The following is a 13835-nucleotide window of genomic DNA, read 5'->3' on the forward strand; positions in this document are numbered from 1 at the left end:
ATGTGTTGTGGTAGCTCATATTGTCTCATAACTTCAGCAACAGTTGTCACAGTTATTTCTGCTGCTGTACGCTTCGCTTATGTGTGCACACATGAAATAAATAAGCACAAACACAGATATTTAACATCTATAAAGGCTACTAAAGCAATGAAGTGGGTGAGTTCATATTCTCCAGTACGCTGCATCTTCCAGCTGCTCATCTGCAACCAGAAAAAAAGTGAACATTTTTCTGTCTGTGTAGGCTCTCATTTATCAACGTTAATCCAAAGCTTGATCCAGAAGGGCGGCTGGACTTTATTAAGATTGTTTAAAGGTCACATATTATGTAAAACACAATTTTCAGGCTTTTCTAACAGAAACGTGACCCTGGTCTGTCCACAATCCCCCAAAGAATCAGAAAATCCATTCCATTCTCCCCTCTCTTTCTCCACATTTCAGAAAATGTGAGCTAAAACAAGCCATTCTCAGATTTTCCCCTCATGATGTCATGTGGGGAGTTAGCCCCGCCCCCACATTCGGTTGACCCTCCCATCTTGGAGGATCAACCTTCCACCCTGCTCTGCTTTTCCTCCTCTCCTGCAGCTGAGAGGAGGATCAGGAAAGGCCACATCCATTATGCCACATCCATTTCCTGTGAGGGGCGTGGTCAGGGACGGAGTCAGACAGCTCATTAACATTTAAAGCCACAGACATAGAAACAGCTCATTCTGAGCAGGGCTGAAACAGAGAGGGTTTTTAGACATACGAAAATCCAACACTGGAGTGTTTTTTCAGAAACAAACTTCACAGGCATGTTTTGGGGACTTCTGAGACCAATATAAACTTGTCTTAAAGGGGTAAAATATGTGACCTTTAAGATGTTTCCTCCAAAACTGAACTGAAGAAGCCTTTTAGAGGAGAGGGGAAACATCTTCAAGAACTCTGGCTAAGTCCAGCTGCCCCTTTGGATCAAACTTTGGAGGATTATTTTGGCATCTTGGCATGACCATGGATCTACAGGTGAGGACAAAATTATTTGCCCCCCCTATGAATTTTTTTTTTTTTTTTTTTTTTTTTTTTACCTCCGCCAAGGAGGTTATGTGATCAGCAGGGTTTGTTAGTTAGTTAGTTAGTTAGTTAGTTAGTTAGTTAGTTTGTTAGCAAGATAACTCAAAAAGTTATGGACGGATTTTGATGAAATTTTCAGGAAATAGCATAAGGTACCGTCTGGATCCAGGAGTTTTTTTTAAAGGATTCTTTACTATAGGGAGATAGGGCTAATGGCGGAGGTCTGCACTCTCCGAGTGCTTTTCTAGTTTTTTTAAAGTATTTTCCAAGTGCTCTTATACAGACCAAGTTTGTTGTATTTTGGATGTTAACATTATTTTATTTTGCACACAGTAACAAAATTATTTCACAAAACCCACCAGGGTAAAAATGATGATCCCCTGATGCTAACAGTGTGTCTCCTTTTTACTGAGAACAGCCTACAGTCATTTGTTGTAGTTTTAGGGCCAATGCCTTTTCTACCACCTTGAAACAGAGAGGTAAGAAGTAAGGGTGAAAACCTTTCCTTAAGAAATGCGACACCACTTGATTGCTGTTCATCATCACTTATTGCCGATAAACAGCTGCGTCATCAGAGGTGACAATAAAGCTTCAACCATCTCATTCCTACTGTGGATCGTGTTGATCTTCATTAATTTATCCAGTTAATGTCCCTGGTTTAAATGTGTACATGCCAAAAATTCAATAAACTCCCATCCCTAGTAGCTGAAGATTGAATATACAAGAAAACACATCTGTTGTGTTTTCTATAATCAGTTATAAATACTGAATATTTGCATTTACACGCCTCCTTCGTAGTCCATTGTGCCATTTTGTAAGTGAACGCAGTGCATGGTGGGAAATTTATGATACCCCTTGGTTTCAAGTGTGGTCCTGGAAAATTTTAAGTTCAAGGGCTATGTAGCCCTTGTTGTTTAGCCCTATCCCTCGATTTAAAAGAGAACTGGGACACCCCTTCACCTGAGGTGAACATGCAAAACCAAGGGGAGGGGCTAAGATAAGGGATAAGGGGTACTGACTCGTCTCCTGAGGAATCCCAGCCCATTCTTCTTTGGTGAATCTCTCAAGCTCCTCCAGATCTGATGGTCTTATTGCATGGACCTTGGTCTTCAGTTCAGACCACAAATATGGTCAGGTCAGTCACTAAGGTTCACTTTGGTCTTATGTAGGAAGTTCTTCACCAGGACCCATGTATGTTTTGGGTTGTTGTCATGTTGGAAGACAAAGCAACAACCCAGACCCAGTTTATCTTCTGACCGCTTCAGGTTTTCTTCTAAATCTTCACAACTCCTTCCTTCGTCATGATTCCTCCAACCTTTACCAGATTCCCAGTTCCAGACTCACTGAAGGATCCCCACAACATAATTCTCCCACCACCAGGTTTCACTGTGGGGACGATGTTCTTTGGGTTCTTTCTTTCTCCAAACATCACCAATGTTTCTATGACCAAAGAGTTCTAGTTTGGTCTCATCTGACCAAAGGACACACTTCCAGTATCAGAATCTTTCTCCAGGTCGTCCTTAGCAGACTTCAGTCTGGATTAAAGGGGTCTCTTCTGCAGAAGTGGACTTTTTCTTGGTCCAGTCCTGTGCAGGGAACTAGTGATCATCATCTTTGTCTTTGAAATCTCTCTCTTCCATCCTCTGCCAGGCTTGTTCTGGTCTGTGTGGCTCTCTTTAAAATTCTTGATGATCCTTGTCACTTCAGTTCTTGATACTTGGGAATGCTGTGATGTCTTTGTAGATCCTCTTCCTGCTTTGTGAGCATCAACAAATCTTTTTCTCTAGTCTAAACTTCAGTCAGGGTTTCTGCTGTGATGCTGAGAGCTCAAACCCTGACTGAAGTTTTTAAACTGTGTAAATGTGAAGATAACCCTCAGTTTAACTTGATTTTACAGCTTTGAGCATTGCAAAGTTAAAGAGCTTCATTGAACAATAGTTAGACCCTGATAATTTTTGGGTTTTGTGGGATATTTTTTTATTTTGTGCAAAGTAAAATAATGTTAGCATCTAAAATAAAACTAGAATGTTTGGAAAAGCTGGGTTAGAATTCCTTACTATGTTTAACAGCACTATGGGGGCTAAAACTTCATCCTTATCTGTATATGGCTTTTTCCAACTGATATTTGTGTTAAGTTAAATAACCTTGGATTTTTGAAAGAAAACAAAGAAAAAAGCGTAGTTGACAGTATCAACAACATAAAATCAGGATTTACCTGAAGAGTGATACGACGCCTTCCTTATTAAAGAGCTGGGTACATCATAGATGCTTTCTTCAGGCTCTAAAACGGGAGAAAAAGTTTTAAAATAAAATCTAAGCATGTAAAATTAAAGCAGAGCACAAATAAAAACTCTAAAACATCTTCTAATCCAGGGGTGTCAAACTCAATCCCAGCAAGGGCTGGATTCTGAATTTGGGTCTAACCTGAGGGCCTAACAAGGTCAATATTTATCCTAAATGATTTTGAGATTAAAAGATCAACATGATAAGTTAAAAACTAAAAATCTGAGATAAAGAGACAAATTTATAAGTTTTAAAGGTAAAAACATGACATTTAAAGTCAAAATAATGTTTTTAAAAGGCAAAATATGAGATAGAATACTGAAACCATGATTTTTAACAGTCAAAATATGAAATAACATTAAAAATCATGAGTGTTAAAGGTAAAAACCAAGATAAAAGTTGAAGTTAGGAGTTGAAAAGGGTCAAAACATGAGATAAAAGTCAAAACCATGACTTTAAAGGTCAAAATAGGATTTAAAATGTAAAATTATGAATCTAAAATGTAAAAATATGAGAGAAAAAGTCAAAGTTATGAGATGTAAAGGTTAAAATAAAAATTAAACTTTTAACGTTAGATGCAAAATTCAGAATATAGAGAAAACAACTTTCTCCTACATTCCTGACTTTTTATCAAATCATTTTTACTATTTACTTCTTCACATTTTTGTGACTCAAGAAGGATATTATAAATCATCAAGGTTAAGTTTACATTTTTATACTGGAGGAAATCTGCCGACCTTATACTGGTGGGCCAGTTATGATAAAAATATCATATGATCTGGTGGGCCGGGTAAAACTGCACCAGACGGATTTGGCCCCAGGCCCTGAGTTTGACTACCCTGTTTTAAACTCACCTGGATTTTCATCCGTCCTTCTGTGGGAGACGGGAACGTCGTACACGACCTCTTTTGTCTCAGTTGTGTCGTTGCTCTCGCATATCTCTGACAATATAAAATCATCTTTTTAATTCATTTTTATTTGTTTTAAACGTGTTGAAGAAATAAAGCATTAAGGCAAACTTGATAAACCAGCAGAACAACAAAAAACACCACAAATAAAATAGAAAAGATAAACAGAAAAAGATTATTCCTGCTAAACCCTCTGCTCTTCTATATGTTAAATAACAAGTTATTTTTGAAGATTTGTCTAATTTTAAATGTTAAATAAATAACCCTTTAAATAATCCTTCTACTGCTTATAACACTAAAGTAAAGTGAAAGGACATAAAAGATCATACTTTTCCTAATTGGTAGAACATCATAGTCTCCTTCTGGTCTCTTCTCTGCATTTCTCACCCCGTCAGAGCTCTGTATGTCGACACTTTCACCTACAAACAGAGCAGCCAGCGTGAAAACACTGCTCAGTTCAGTGCATGTGCAACAGTGCATTCAGGTGTAAAGTTCACCTGTTTCATTTTGGTAGCTGCAGATCGACTGTATGTTTTGGTACGTGGGCTCCTCTTCCTCTGGCTCCACCGGCCTGCAGACGGGAAGGTCGATGCTCCTGACCTTGTGGTGGGCGTGACCTGACGGGGCAGAGAGGGGCCGAGGGGGCAGAGAGTCCATCACGCTCTCAAACTGTGAGGAGACCGGGACAATGCTGTAGATCCTGTCTCTTTGCTCGCAAACTTCATCGCTGAGGAGAAACAGGATCATAGAGGCAAAAAGGTCAGTAAAAGGGATTTTCCTCACTCATTATGAGGTATTCATTCATGAAACCAAACACTGGTTTAATAAATAAACTGTATGGAGTGTGGTTTTAATGAACAGAGTCCTTGATGTGGGAAATCAAATGTTTGATCTTAGTAAAAATCCTCCTCTTACTCTGAGCTTCTGGAGCTGGGCACCCTGGAGGCCGAGAGGTTCATGGCCTGCCAGAGGTGACTGACCCACTGCTGTCTGAGAGCCGCCGTCTCTGCAGCCTGAAATCACAGAGAGAAGGTGAAGAGGCAGAGGTAGCTCACTGTAACCAGACCTGCCACAGTCTGAGACTGCAGATTGAAACAGGAACCACTGCGCTGACTCACCAACATTTTCCTCTTCCCGTTGGTCATGATAATCTCAAACATGAAGCGTTTACTGTCTTCTCTGTGGACCTCCCTCACTGACTGCACCTGGCACGACAGGTAGATATGTACAGGAACAGGCAGTTATCAGTCAGTACAGCATTAGAACTTTAGAAAATTAAAGAGCAGTGAATTAACATTTGTTTTACTTTGATTCAGTGTAGTATAATCACAACACCTTAACTTTAAACTTTGATTTGTAATGGCATGCACCGCAGGGTGACCTGTCCTTTCACATAGAGGTGCTCTTTGAAAACCTTGGGATTACTGTTCATTTATTTCCTTAAGTAACAAGTTAACTAACATTCTCTTCTTTTCACCTCACATGTGAAGACATTTTAAGTCTCTTAAACTTAAAAAAATCCATATACAGGGGCGTCTAAACAAGTTAAAATCTAAATTAAAAAAAAGAAACGATCAAATTCTAGATCCAGTTCTCAACTGGTGAGTCAGGACTCAAAAATATGTGCCTAGAAAAAAATATGTGGCAGAAAATCTGCATAAGAAGCCCTGCTCTGACATCCATCCATATATTTGATTTTACTCCATTTTACTGATGTGATGAGTATGTTTTAGATGTTTTCTCAAGACCTTGACTTTTTATCATCTTGAGATAAAAAAGCTTGTTTTTGTATTACGAGTTGATTTCTTGAGATCTTTAGAACTCTAGAAAACAGTAATATCAACATAGTAAAACAAAATTACATGTATGCATACATGGCTTCTAAAATTATGAACTTTTTGTGTGGTCCTTTCTCACTGTTCAGTCATGAATATCTCAAAAACAGGGGTGGGCAACTGGTGGCCCGGGGGCCACATAAGGCCCTCTACCTCACTCAATGCAGCCCAGAAATCATTTTCAAATACCAATTAACTATAAACATGAAAATAATATGACTAAATCTGACATGAAAACATGGAAATAAAAACATTGCTCTTAGAATCTTTGATTACTGTTACATGTTTAGTTGGCTGAAAGAAATTAGAAGTTGTGTTTCTGTAAAACTTTTTAAATGCATTTGTAAAAACGATCTCCTCTGAACAAACACAAGATACTTCTGCCCTATGAAAAGAATCAGTGCTCAGTGTAGAAACTCCTAAACAACGTGTAAATCCGTATTCTCTGCCTTTGCTGCCTGAATCTGGCGCCAAATCCTGCTTGCGTGTTCTATGAACCCTGTAAAACCTTGGATCCCTTCCTTCTGCATTGAAGTGTCTATTAATCTGTTTATTTCTAAATAACCTCTTTGCTATGATACTAAAGAAAATCTTCCCCTCCACATTCAGGAGTGAGATGGTGCAAAACTGGGGGGCATTAGAGGACTCCTTCTCCTTGGGAATCAAGATTACAGCTGCTCTACAAAAATAATTATGCAAGTAAAGTATATTAACAAGCAACTATCATGTTCACTGCTTGAAAAAGCAGCTTTAAATTAATATAATCCTGTTTAACATAAAATTAACAACTTCTGGGGTGCGCCAGTAGTCGAGTAGTTAAGGCTCGCACCATGTACGCAGGCTACCCGGGTTCGAATCTGGCCCGTGGCACTATTTCCTGCATGTCTCTCCCCGCTCTCTTCCTGTTTCTGATTCTATCCACTGTCCTCTCTCTAATAAAGGCACAAAAAAGCCCAAAAATAAATCTTTAAATAAAAAAAAAAATTATCACCTTCTGTTTAGACAGTTCAAAACCATAAATAAAAGGTATTATAAATGACCATTAAAAAATAGTGGCCCTCTTGGTAATTAAAGTTGCCCATCCCTATTTTAAATCAATTCAAGTACTGATATTGTATCAAAATTAGTGTTTAACATTTATATTATTTTAACAACTAGGTTACATTCGTTCAAAGAAAATAAATTCCATGACTGAGAGTAAAGATTTAAACGTCAGGACTTTAATCTCCAAATACTGGACTATAAAATTTTTGAGTTTCCATCAACTACAAGGGCACTAAAACTATGAAAGTTTAAAATGACTAAAATGTGACAAAAACTAAATAGCTGCCACATTCATGAGAGAGATGGTACGAAACTGGCTCAGATCAAAGGACTCCTCCTTGGGAATCAGGATTACAGCTGCCCTTCAAAATAATAATGCAAGTAACATATATTAACGAGCAACTATCATGTTCACTGCTTGAAAAAGCAGCTTTAAATTGATCTAATCCTGTTTAACATCAAAATTACAATTTACTATTGGCACAAGTTCAAAGTCATAAAATAAGGTATTATAAATGATCATTAATAAATTATCAATCTGACAATATCTGACAATTTAGCCCTATGACAATGACACTAAAAATAAAGTAAGGATATTGCATAATTTAAGTGTTTTACATTTATATTAATTTTACAACTTGTCGAGTTAAATTTGATCAAAGAAAATAAATGCCTTGACTGAAAGTAAAGACCTTGTCAGGACTTTTATCTCTAATACTTAAGGTAAAGTTTTTTGAAGGAGAGATGAACAATGCCACATTCAGGAGACAGATGGTATGAAACTGGCTTGGATCAGAAGACTCCTTCTCCTTGGGAATCAGGATTACAAAGGGAAAAAATGACTAAAATGTGACGAAAACTTTGGAATATTTTAATCAAAAGACTGACTATTTTGAAAATAGCTGCCAAATGTAATGGTAGTCCACTCCAAGAGCCACTAAAATGACATCAGGGGTCTGACCGGACCCCAGGACTGCCTTTTAAATAGCCAGTGTTTAAGTAATAAGGATGAACAAAACTTCAGCCAACATATGGCTGCTGCTTCTGCTTAAAACTCCAGTCAGCAGTTCTGATGATATTTACAGCTTTAAGCTGCTGGTACCGATAAACAGAAAATATTCTGCTTCCCAATGAAGTAAAGCTTTACATTCTTTAAAATACAAAAAGAAAGACTTACTGTGTAAATGTAGTAATAGCCTCTCAGGTGTGACTGTAAAGAGAGCATTTTAGACACAATAACTTCAGCTCTTTCATAGAGAATAACAAGGAAACACTGCTTCTATCAGCTAAGTATACATACTTCAACAGATTAATTCAGGCTTAAGCAGGACTTATTTGAGTGTTGGGCCTTTATGTAAATATTTACTTACAGCACTGCAGTTCTCCTTTGTATAGAAGAACAATGTTGTGTTTTGAAGCCTGAACCAATAAGTTGCCCACCTCATTTTCTATAGAGACAAAAAGGTAGATTTAGGTCAACTCATAACACTTTAATCAATAAAACTGACATGTAACTTACCATAGTATCTTTTCTTTTCTGCAGGAAGCCCTCAAACAATAACTTAGTCCCGTCTATAGACATGTTACACCCTCAGTGGTATTTTCACTCTGTGGCTACTAAACCCTACCTGTGTGCTTTTGTGACTTCCTCCTCATGCAAGCAGAGAGCAAAATCGCCCACTGCTGCATCATTTACTCACTTCTCTATTCGGCTTCACCAAAGTCCTGCTTGTTAAAAAAAAAACAGTAAAAAAAGCAGCTTCATTTTCTTGATAAATAATGAGCCAAACACAGTGACATCAGTGGGTGTAAATGCCTTTTATTACAGACTTTTAAAACCAGTTTATTCTCCTTTTTGCTGTTAAATTGTCGTTTCACCCACGCATACACGGCCGTGCCAGATCATACATAATTTTATTGTAAATGCTGAAAAAAAAGAGAAAATGAGAAGAAACACTTTCATAGTTTAAGGTGGGAGAGGTGCACTGAATGGCTGTTGTTAATAGCTTAATCTTGTTCTCTATGGTGCCTCTAACTTCATAAAAATATAATAATATGAGGGACGAAGCTCTATTTGAACCAGAAAAATAAAAACAGAGTCATGACACACCTCCAGGACAAGCTTTGAGAATACTAAATACAAAAATACATGAAAAATGTAAATCCCTCCATCTGTTTCATGCAGTGCACTCAAAACAGAGCAGAAAACAAAGAAACAGGTTAATAAATTAACACACAAAATAAAGAAGTGCATGGCGCCCATGACCTTTCTAGTGTTAGATGTAAAAACCTCATGTAGATGTCGCCGTCTACGAGTCCGATCCTAGAGGAATACGTACATACTATTTACTGCATATACACATCTATAAACAGAGTCCAGTCCCTTTGTGGTGAGTCTGATTATGGCTGCTTCTCTGTGCTCTAACTCATGATAATACTGACCTGAGAACATAAAAACAACAGGACTGGATCAGCTGGGAACATCAGTGACTGGCCACGTCCCTGGACCAGACCAACAGATCACTCAATGTCAATAAACTCATGAGGAAGTGATGTTTGAACGCGTTCCCACAACATAAATAAAGGCGGCTGAAATGGACGCTCGACCTGCAACGGCTTTAACAATTTCACTTAGAAAAGCAGGCAGCAAATTCAGAAATACAGTGTCAGGACACAGGAACTAAAATTTACATGATATTGATACCTGATTCAGTACCATGGCAAAAACACAAGTCTTAGGCACATAAAATTGGGTAATTTCTTGCTTTTATTTGTCCAGGTAGAGCTGAGGTGTGGGAATGGGGTTGCCACAATACTAGAATTTTGACCTTCATTATGACAGAAGTATGAATCCAAAGATATTTAGACTAATTTTGATTCCACAGCAGCAAAAATTTAAGTGAAAGGCACCAAATATTGGGTTTCTTGTTTTCCATCATCAAAATTTAGCAGCTAACCTCTGCCCAGTGTCTAAATTACATCAATACCATAATCCGATGTTTAGCCCACAATCTCAACACCTATTTTTGCATCCAAAAAGTTGGCTGCAATTAATGGTATATACCAGATTAAAGTGCTAAGTGCCAACCTTGCAAAGCTGATGGATTCACCAGTCTGTCTCCTGGTAAATCCAGCTTACAACGCTCCAATCTACATCATCTGAGCCAGGCCTTAAGACGAGACTGGACTGTCATTGATGTTTGAGGAGAACGAGGCAGTAGCTATGGGCATTTAGTTGTACTGGAAGCCAACAGCAATGGCTGCAATGGCTGCAATGGTGAAGCAATTAGCTCAGATGTAGCTCTAGTATAGCAGTAGTTTTATTTCATCTTTAGGACATAAAAGGCAAAGAACAGCACTGAAAATTTGTCATGACAGAGTAGATATCTGTAGTTTTGGTTGAGGTTAAGTTGTACTGTAAACCGGTATATACAATAGCTGCTACTACTGTAGCGATCAGCTCAGGAGTGGCTGTAGAAAAGTAAAAGCGTCATCAGAATTAGACCACATTTCTTTACTAAAACAAGAGCAAAGAGCTACATTTTTGCTTTTCTCCTGACCGGCTTCGGCATAAGTTTTACTCGTGTCATGTTCTCCTGTTCATACACTACAGCAGCTAAAGATGCATACAATCTCATTTGGCTGTTGCTCTGATTAGCCTGTAATAATGTGACAGACAGAATGCTCTTTCAAACACTGACTAAGAATAATTTGACAAGTCCTGCCCTTCCCTGAATGTGAAATCTATCCATGCAATGGAATTATGAAACAGTCTATCTGGCTTATCAGGGTAGTGGAGTGCTGGTTTGGCAGAGAACACTCTTAACTTGTGACAGAGGTTGAATCCATGCCCTTACAGGCTTGCAGTGCAACTAAACCACGCCTGCAGCTACTGCGTGTTTCTCCTTAAATGACGTTGATTGGTATAGTCATTCTCTGACCAGGAAAAAGAGTATCCACTTGAAGCTCTGCGAGCCTGAACACATGAGGACACATGAGGAATCTGGCTAATCTTTTAGCTTTGTAAAGTTAATATTTTAAAACCTTAAACAGGCAACACACTACACAAAAATCTTGCCAAATGTCAGGTTGAATCCTGCCTTCCAACCACAGTCAGTAAAGATTATCTTGCCAGACTATCCTGTGGTGTGTGTTCAGGGTAACTTTTTCCCCTCTCTGACCTGATTGGAGGCACTGAGATAGTAAATATTAAACTTTCAATATTTACAACCAAAAATCCTGTTGTGGGAGGTGAGCACGAGGACAGCTGAGCAGACATGAGCATTAAACAGAGCAACGGCCAATCAAGACTGACTGAAGGAGGAATTAAAATGAGGCATAAAGTCAGATGGATGTTAGAAATTGATGAGCTACATGTTGATTTGTTGCAATAGAATGAGTGTTTAACTACCTTTACTGTAGAAGAGACCACAGATGAACAGACAAGGGAGGGAGTTGGACTGAAATGTAACCACAGTAGACTTAGCTTGCAGCTAACCACAGTAGCTACTCCTCTCTAAAGTCCCGTTTGACCTTGTTTTGAGGGTTGAAACCAGGCCGAGACTCTGATAGTCTGTGAAGAGTGTGTACAGTGTGTGTTGATCATTCTACACCACACACTGTACAAATTAAACAGCAAATCAGAGATAAATTGCTGCCATGTGTGGAGTCTCTCACTGAAAAGGACTGCTTAAGATTTTAAAAATCCCTCTATGTGTGGCAGGATTTATTCAAAGAAATTCAAAACAGACAAAATTCAGAACAAATGCAACCAGGGAAACAAAGAAAGACAAGCTGTAATATGACATCCCTTCACTGACCCTGAATGCTGCAAATGCAAACGAGATGCAAAGTCAAAAAAGTGAATACAGAAAACTGCAGCGCAGCATTCTATAAGAATTGCTCCAGGCCTGTATGCGTCGCTCAGTGGCACTGAACATCAGGAAGAAAAAGAACTGGTTGACTTAGCAGTGAAGTGGAGCACTTGAGCTGATGGCTGTATTTGCATTTTTACTTGCGTATTTTTTGGATGCATAATTAATTGCATCAGTTTCTTTTCATTTGCAGCACATTTCCCTGTTGCATTATTTCTGGATTTCTGCATGTGCTTTTGAATACAGATTTGATGATACAAGAATAATAAACTTTAATTTGAAGTCAGCAATTCAGCTGATCTCGATACCTGTTATCACACCACAGAAACAAAAGCCGAAGACCAAGGCAACTAATATTGGCTCATTTTCTGTTTTCATTATTCAAAATTTGCAAGGCAACTTCTGCAACACTTTGGGACCAAAATGCTGCCAATGTTTTTGTGCAATTTTAGCAGCATACAAGAGTTTGGATGCAATTATTTTTAGGATTCATTCCTCTCCTTTGCACCTGTTTTACAAACAGAAGTAGTATTTTAAATACTTTTTTTTTTGTTTGAAACATGTGGCATTAAAAAGTGAGTAAAGAAACTTTTGGCATTACTTTGGAGCCTGAATCGTTTCTGAATTTGCCTGTTTTCCTAAATGCAAACTGTTTGGACCATTGCAGGTGAGTTAGTCCTGTCAACCACCACTAGAAACACAAAAAATAAACCACAGTTTGTTTTTAAAACGTAAAAATGTACATGGACTTGCTCATTTGTTCTTGCCCGTGTTGAATTGTGGGAAGGGGATGTAGTGGAGGATACTGCCCTGGTTGATTGGTCAGTCTTTTTTTTTCTGAGTCTTTCAGGTAGGAGAAAAGTGAGCAGAGACACCAGGAGAGGGACCGGGATGAGGGGGTCTCATGCTGTTGGATCACCGCTGTTTGAGGAGCGCTCTGTACATGGCAAAGCCCAGCACGGCACACACGGTGGCACCGACGCTCGCTCTCAGCCAGAAGGTGGAGTTCTTCAGGTCTGCCTGAGCCATATGCCTGAGAGAGGGAGAAAGGAAAGAGAGAGGAGGTGAGGGATCAGCATCCACTGAAGGATGAGTTACCAAATGACAAAACAAAGTCATGTGACTTCCTGAATCAGGACCAGAAATGATCAAATCAACAGCTGGTTATACCAACTTCAAACAGGAACACATGCTTTCTCTTGAAATTTGGCGAAGTTTTGGAAACAGGAGCAGATTCAAGATGAAGCGATTGGGTTGGAGGGAAAGCAGAGGTTTGACAACAAGAAGCAGCTGCTGATTCTCACCAGGAGGCAGAAAAAGGAGAAAAATATAATTTATGGTCATTAAAACTAGAGACCAAACATGGAGCCAGGTGATCTGACAAGAAGCACAAAAACAGAGGAAGTATGCAGACCACAGTAAAAGCAAGCGACATAAAAGCAATGAAAAAGACAGAAGTGTGCACAATTGATCCACATATAAACTAAATCCTTTGATTCAGCTCATTTAGAGCCTTAAACTCGACTGCAAAGAAAACGAGACACAAACAAGGACCCAAACATGACCATTTAAGACTGAAAAACCTTTCTCTCCCCTCACAGGTGACTCAGTCTCTCCTTGATCAAAGCAGAAAAAAATCACCTAAAAGGAGCAGGTAAATAATGTGAAACTTCATTCCCTGATGCAGCAAAGGACACAAATATCACCTGTAATTTCTGCAAGATATTTAAGTTTTAAAAATATATATAACAGAGCTACAACAACTGCAGCTTAACCCTGCACAAAAACTAGAGTTGGAAACCTATTTTTCTGGCTTTCATGAGACCCTAGGCAACTAGGGTTGT

The 13835-nt window shown here is 38.7% G+C and overlaps 2 protein-coding genes across 5 annotated transcripts in view; both read right to left on the reverse strand.

The window, feature by feature from the left end:
- Positions 1 to 68: 68 nt before the first annotated feature.
- On the reverse strand, positions 69 to 8718 carry LOC121503389. Its single transcript, XM_041777775.1, has 10 exons — positions 8637 to 8718; positions 8488 to 8565; positions 8295 to 8327; positions 5357 to 5443; positions 5154 to 5251; positions 4736 to 4965; positions 4568 to 4657; positions 4185 to 4271; positions 3263 to 3328; positions 69 to 200 (listed from the first exon to the last, which is right to left on the reverse strand). Exons 1-10 carry the CDS (start codon positions 8697 to 8699, stop codon positions 163 to 165), a joined length of 870 nt encoding a protein of 289 aa, XP_041633709.1. The 5' UTR covers positions 8700 to 8718; the 3' UTR covers positions 69 to 162.
- A 198-nt stretch (positions 8719 to 8916) lies between these two features.
- The window catches only part of rhot1a (ras homolog family member T1a), a 31292-nt gene continuing 26373 nt past the window's right edge, over positions 8917 to 13835 (reverse strand). For all 4 annotated transcript variants that reach the window (XM_041816859.1, XM_041816857.1, XM_041816856.1 and 1 more), the window contains one exon: positions 8917 to 13024. In XM_041816859.1, coding sequence (XP_041672793.1) covers positions 12907 to 13024 — 118 coding nt within the window. In that variant the 3' untranslated portion in view covers positions 8917 to 12906. The remainder of the gene's footprint in view (positions 13025 to 13835) is intronic.

This window comes from Cheilinus undulatus, linkage group 21 (genome assembly GCF_018320785.1).
Source record: "Cheilinus undulatus linkage group 21, ASM1832078v1, whole genome shotgun sequence".
NCBI lineage: Eukaryota > Metazoa > Chordata > Actinopteri > Labriformes > Labridae > Cheilinus > Cheilinus undulatus.